This window comes from Coenobita brevimanus, chromosome 114 (genome assembly GCF_032717465.1).
Source record: "Coenobita brevimanus isolate Jiangsu-jjx chromosome 114, ASM3271746v2, whole genome shotgun sequence".
NCBI lineage: Eukaryota > Metazoa > Arthropoda > Malacostraca > Decapoda > Coenobitidae > Coenobita > Coenobita brevimanus.
Genome location: NC_137067.1, coordinates 1,823,933 through 1,830,532, shown reverse-complemented (window position 1 = coordinate 1,830,532; position 6,600 = coordinate 1,823,933). Strand labels below are relative to the sequence as shown.

General features: G+C 40.4%; 1 protein-coding gene across 1 annotated transcript; it reads right to left on the bottom strand.

Moving 5' to 3' along the window:
• Positions 1 to 210: 210 nt before the first annotated feature.
• On the bottom strand, positions 211 to 6,350 carry LOC145418475 (EARP-interacting protein homolog). Its single transcript, XM_080286896.1, has 9 exons — positions 6,289 to 6,350; positions 5,674 to 5,757; positions 4,963 to 5,095; positions 4,229 to 4,313; positions 3,402 to 3,600; positions 2,793 to 2,971; positions 1,979 to 2,104; positions 1,272 to 1,427; positions 211 to 791 (listed from the first exon to the last, which is right to left on the bottom strand). The coding sequence occupies exons 1-9, from the start codon at positions 6,328 to 6,330 to the stop codon at positions 620 to 622; spliced, it is 1,176 nt and encodes a 391-aa protein (XP_080143022.1). The 5' UTR covers positions 6,331 to 6,350; the 3' UTR covers positions 211 to 619.
• Positions 6,351 to 6,600: the final 250 nt, after the last annotated feature.

The following is a 6,600-nucleotide window of genomic DNA, read 5'->3' as shown; positions in this document are numbered from 1 at the left end:
TTTTCCTCATGAGCTAATTAAAATTGCATTGCAGAAACAAGAATAAAATAAAAAACAAAAGTATCTCAAATGCTTTATTGAATTACACAACAGAAAACATATCCAATGAGACAAATTAGGGATACAAGTTTGCATAATATTTCATGTCTTGTATTTGTCACTTCCCTCTGCCGGCAAATATTCCTAAGCTGAGAGAGGTCTGGTATGGGAATGGATGGTTTTGTTTTATGTGGTCTGTCAGGGAGGAAAGTGATGGACATGCCCTAAGTGTGAGATAGATGCGCAGTAGGAAGTTTTTGAGTCAGCAGGGAGAAAATGTGAGTAGGAGAGATGAAATATTAGGGAGAGGAACATCTAAGCCTCTCTTAGCTTAGGAATATTAGCCAGCAGAGGAAAGTGACAAGTAGAAGGGGTGGAACATCAGTTAGTCTGTCCATCTATCTGTAGCCAAACTCCATGATCCCAGAAGGGGTGGCCACAAACAAATCTCCTCCATTAAGCAGAAAACTATATGAAACCTCTCTCAGCCTAGGAATATTAGCCAGTAGAGGAGAGTGAAAAACAGAAGAGGTTAACTTTGACACCAATTTTAATCTTTAACTAAAAAAACTGGAATTCTTTACAAAAATTGCTTATACTTGATGCTCCTTGGGACCTTGTTAATGACTAGCCTCCCATCGTAGCTGAGAGAGGCAAAGGTCCAAAAGTCAGCTGCAGACCACTCCACTGCGTACACTGAGTCCTCGTGGTCATCGTAGGTCTGGATGACTCCTTCTTCACCACCCTCATTCCTGAAAGACCATCACCATCATCATCATCATCATCAATTTTTTCCTTCCCATCTAAGGATAGGATGAGGTAGGATCCAGAAACAAGGAAAAACAATGAATGAATGTGGAGAATTACCAACAGTATGCCCACTGCAACCGGCCACATAATCATACGAGCTTCTGAAATCCTCACTTCACACAACAAGCCTAAGCAACTGCATATACTTTATTTTCTTGGTAACTTTATTCTGATTATACAGTACCATACATGTTTCTGTCAGGTCATCAATCCATCAATATATATTTCTGTCAGGTCATCAGTCCATCAATACATATTTCTGTCAGGTTGGGACAATCCATCAATCAAGTGAAAAAAAAGGGGTGGTGTCAGACTCATACTCTCCATAATTTATCACGCTTGCACCATCCTCTGTTAATTCCCTCACCTCATCAGCTTCCATGCCTTGCTTTTTTCTATACTCGTATTAGAAGCAAACTTACTTTTCTTTTTCCTCCTTGCTGATGTCTTCCTGGTCAACCATAGTGCCAAATGGCTGTGATGCGATGGATGGCAGGTTGGACAGTATAACCCTCTGATCACTCGAGCACGTCAACACCAGCTGGTCATACGAGGCGTTGTATCGTACACTCCACACCCTAGAACGACAGTGTAGGAGTAGGTACAAGATGCTGTTAAGAATTTGTGTTAAAATTTGTGGTAAGAATTTGTATTAAGAATTTGTGTTAGAATCTGTCAGCACTGTATCCTCAGTCCTCATTGTAAGTTAGAGATTTCAAAATATTACAACTTTTCCATACGGCGTGAATACTTTGGCTGTGGGAAATTTGATAAGCCTTAGAAAAGAGGTAGGCATGAGTCTCCTTGGTTACTAGTCAGTTTTATCCTCCAGTCTGACAACATTTGGCTGTGGAATGAGTCTCCTTGGTTGCCAGTCAGTTTTTTCCAATCTGACTACTTCTGGCCACTGACTAGGCTGAAAGGGGTTAGGAATCTTTATCAGACGAGATTAAATAGACTATGGGCGAACAAACAAAGCTGCATTATGGGTAGGAATGGAATCAAACTTCACTCCTTTTGATGCGGGTATATTCCACAGCCTTCATGGGATCTTAATGGTTCAGATACTCATACTTAAAAACAGCATAAAATAACGTATCATTATGAAGTGGTGTACATGTTGGCCTACCAGTGTGAGTGATTCGCTAATTCCTTCAGAGGCTGGTCAGTGTTCCTTATATCCCAGAACTTGGTCTTGCAGTCATCCCCACAGGTGGCCATGTGGTACTGCATGTTGGGATTGAAGTCCACATCTCTGTAGGTTATCATTATCATCATCATCATCATCATTATCATCATCATCATCATCATCCATATCCTCCTCCTCCTCTTCACCATCATCATCATCATCCATATCCTCCTCCTCCTCCTCTTCACCATTATCATCATCATCATCATCATCATCATTATCCTCCTACACCTCATCATCATCATCACTGTCCTCCTCCTCCTCCTCCTCATCATCATCATCATCATCATCATCATCATCATCATCATCATTAACAACACTTAATTTTTCTATTTCAAACAACTAACAGCAATTTAGCAGTAGCAGTCACAACCCCTGGCTCATGTGAACAAGGTAAAATCCAGACACACATCACCTCTCCAGTCACTTACCTCAAAATGAATGGATCTTGAATTTTGCTCTCTGTTATCTTGTTTTTATTTTCTTAGAGGGAACAATTATGTGGGCTTCTGGCCTTTGGTTCCTTCTTCCTTCATTTCATTTTTGTATCGTTTATGAAGGCTCCAACATGCTTGAATGCATTGGCCTTGGTCACCTAGCCTAATCCCAGCTCTCTATGCTGCTCAATCTCTGGCAGCCTCCCTATTCAGTCCCTTATCCCAAATCTTTTTCAGTCTGCCTCTCGCAACTCCACTCCTGATGTTTACATTTCTCATTTTCCTTGCATTAAAAAACGCAAAACAAAAATACTAACCTAACCAGCTGTGTATGTGCAGCGTCAACACACCAGGCACTCTTCATGGTGCGCATATCCCAGGCCCTGACGCAGGATCCATGTGTGGCGGCCACTTGTGTTCCCAGTTGATGAGGGTACCATCGGCCCACACCCAAGCTTACACTACCACGACCCTCCACACTCACCTCACTCACAACCTGTACCAAGAGTAACATATACGGCATCACTGCTGAAGAGGTAGAAAATGCAGTAATATTTGATACTATGGGATAAAATTATGCAAATCTTTCGTATCTATCTATAGCCAGATGCCACAGTCCTAGAGGGGTGGCTTCAAACAAATCACCTCCATGCCAGTCTGTCCTCTAACTTAATGCTACCCTCTCTCCAACTCACATCCCTCTCACTCTTATACTGTTAACTCTTCGTTCCTTCCTTACATCTCAGCCTCATCTCCCACTCTTTCTTCCCCCCCTTGCACCTCACTCACATACACCCTCCTACTAATCCTTCACTCTCATTTCTCTCCACGTGGCCAAACTATCTCAAGGTACGTCTTCTAATGCTTTCCACTCTATCCCACACCATTTATACAAATAATAAAAGAATAATAATAATAAATGTTACCTTGGCGGACTTGCTTGCTGCCTGTAGGTCCCAGTAGTAGAGTGTGTTGTCTACGAGTGTCACCAAGCGCGAGTCCTGCTCCGGCGCCCACACCACCGCCCATGCCTGGCATCCCACCCCCCCACCCCCACCACCCTGCCCACATTCACCCTCCCCAACCTCCAGGCTGCATACTCGCTCCACCTGTTCTCCTCCACTCCTGAAAACACATTATAAAAAGAGTTAGACTCCATTACATTTCACCTTTTTGACACACTAACCCTGAAGAGGATGTTGGTTTCTATATTTTTTTGGTATTACCAGTCAAATTTGAATGACATAAATAAAAGAGAGACTAATTAGGAGAGTGCATGTGAATGAGGTGGAGGGGGGGGGGAGAGGGAGGAGGAAGCCAAGAATGAGAGGGAGGGATGGAGTAGAGGGGTATATGAGAGAGGGGTGTGTAACCTGGAAGCATGGCAGTGAGATGGCAGGGACAGGGCAATATGGAGGCAACTTGTTTGTGGCCACCCCTTGCAGGATTAAGGCGTCTGGCAACAGATAGGTAGAAATGACATAGCTAAACTGATTGAATTCAAAGAAATTTTAGAAAGTGAGACATGATTCTGGTTCAGGAAAAGAAAAAATTACTGAAGGGGTTTGGTGAAAAAAAAAAAAATGGTTCAATACTAAAAAAAAAAAAAAAAAAAAAAAAAAAAAAATCATTGATAAATAAAGACTCTTTAGCAAAAATGGGTTAATTCATCAATAACTTAATAACGACAAACTAAAATGAGAACCATCAATATCCCACCATTCCATCCAAGGTGTATACTGTAATAGCTCACCTACTATCATCAATGGAGCCTGAGGATGTGCCTTCAAGCGGGAGTCTCCATATTGCAGCACCAAACTCACCACAATAGTCCTGTGCTGAGGGAATAATAGTAAAAACAGTTGAAGCAGCTAATGTGGATTTCTACAAACAGTTCTCATTTAAGTTTCTTCCTCGTCACTGATGAGTGGAAAAGTACCAGTATGCTTTGGTTATTTTATTACTGCAAACGCACTTGATGTTACAGTGGGTTAAGGCACACCAACTGGATCTTTGTGTGCTGGTGTCTGTGCAATGGTTAGGGTTTATTCCTCACATAATACCTCTCAGGGAAAAGCAACTGGTCACCCTTGCCTAAAATGTCTGGAATGAGTAGCCCAGTCCATGGCCCGACACTCCTAATGAGGCAATGCTGGGGTGGGATTCTCAGCATATTTACAACTGACTTCCTGGCATAACTTGGATTTGTTTTTGTAGGAATATCTAGTGACACAGAAAGGTTCTCCACTGTTCTCCTTGATCTTCCTGCAGAAAACGGCTATAGCTTATGATAATTTTCCACTCATAACTAAGACTTGTATTTTTGTAAGAAGAGCAGCAGATGGAAGACCAGGCACTCTCCATTCCTCGTACGGCATGGAATCAATTGAAAATACATTAAAAAAAAAACAAAAAAAATAGGATTGAATAATGGATGGATAGATGGAACTGAGCTTTCTGTATCTATTCTCTATCTGGCTGACTCACTGTTGTTATATACTGTAGCGATGAGGTCAGGGCTCTGAGGGGCGGCCACCACACGCCACACCTCACCAGCGGGATGCTCAAATGTCTGCTTTGTCACCAGGCTTGTGTCATCATCAAATTCAATGAGCTGCACCTGTAGAGTATTAGAGCATTAAGAACCACTGTAGTTTTAGTACAGTACACTACACTACTTCACAGTGCCAATATATTACACTGCTACACTACACTACTACACTACCTTACCTCACAACACCACTACATTACACTACTACACTACACTATCACACTACCTTACTTCACAACACCAATACAATACACCTCTACACTACACTAACTACACTACTACATTACCCTACTCCACAACACCAATACATTACACTGCTGCACTACACTACTACTTAACTGCACAACATTACAGTAATATGAAATCTGTTACTTTAATATCTCACTCTTACGACATGTACTAATAACTGCATTAATATACAAACAGCCTCTTGAAAATGGGTGCTAACAGATAATTTCATTTAAGAAAGGCCTTATGCATTAATGGGTTTATTAAAATTATATCCATCCCTCCCATCTGAAAAATAGAAGTTGAATTAAATTGTGTCAGAGCTGAAAAAAAAAAAAAAATTCTCAGGAACTGGTAAGAATAAAACAAAAAATGAAAATACAGCATCCTGGGACTTGGGTTAATAAGACTCACGTTACCTGGTTGACTCTCCTCAAGGACTGGGTTCCCACCAGAAAGTTTATCTTCTCGGTTTCTGCCGTGTGAGCCGACAGTGCACGGGCCTGTAAATTATCACATTATTCAACATATAATTATACGCAGTTACTGTGTTCTTGCAAGTTACACTACATGGATAAGAAAAGCTATGAAAAGTTACTGTTTATCAATACAAAAATCTATTACTGTTACCTTTGCATAATTAGAAAATATATTACCGGTACTGTATTACTTGTGTTAAAGCTCAAATGCTGGATAACTAAAAAGCACTGTACAGTACTGCATTAACACTGACACACTGGTATTACACAGCAAGACACTAAAATAATGCTTAATGGACTGATTCTCCCAAAATTATTCTATCGTATCTGTCTATCTATAGCCAGATTGCCTTAATCCCATCAGGGGTGGGAACAAACAAAATTACTACCATACTGTACATTATTATTATTATTTGCTACTTGTATTATTTTAGTATTATTATTACTATTATTATTTAAGACTGGTGTATACTGTATATGGTACTCTCATGAAAATCAGTTTGTATTGTATTGCATTTGATACATGAATTTAACTATAGGCTATATTTCACTCACCTGAAAATCTTCCAGTCCATATATAACAGGAGCATCATCCATCTTGACTTGCGGTAAACAGGTAAATACTGTGATATATGCCAGTCACAATATTACTCCTCCCCTGCTTGATTTCCTCACATACAGGTACCGTAAGGTAGGTTCACACTGACATCAATATACCTAGTTTGAAAAAATAGTAGTAGTAACCTCATCCTATAATGTACTGTTTAAAATACAATTCCTACCGCTAAAATACCTGGTACTAGTTTAACCTAACCATTTAGCTTCAACTGCACCAAAACCATTAATTCTACAGCACCCATTTTCATA

Bases quoted from the DNA above. Each gene is read 5' to 3' on its own strand.
- LOC145418475 (XM_080286896.1), bottom strand. From the start codon at position 6,330: ATGGATGATGCTCCTGTTATATATGGACTGGAAGATTTTCAG. The intron at 1,428-1,978 runs GTAGGCCAACAT...CTGTCGTTCTAG, and splicing joins TTAGCGAATCACTCACACTG to GGTGTGGAGTGTACGATACA. The intron at 792-1,271 runs GTAAGTTTGCTT...ATGGTCTTTCAG, and splicing joins AGCAAGGAGGAAAAAGAAAA to GAATGAGGGTGGTGAAGAAG.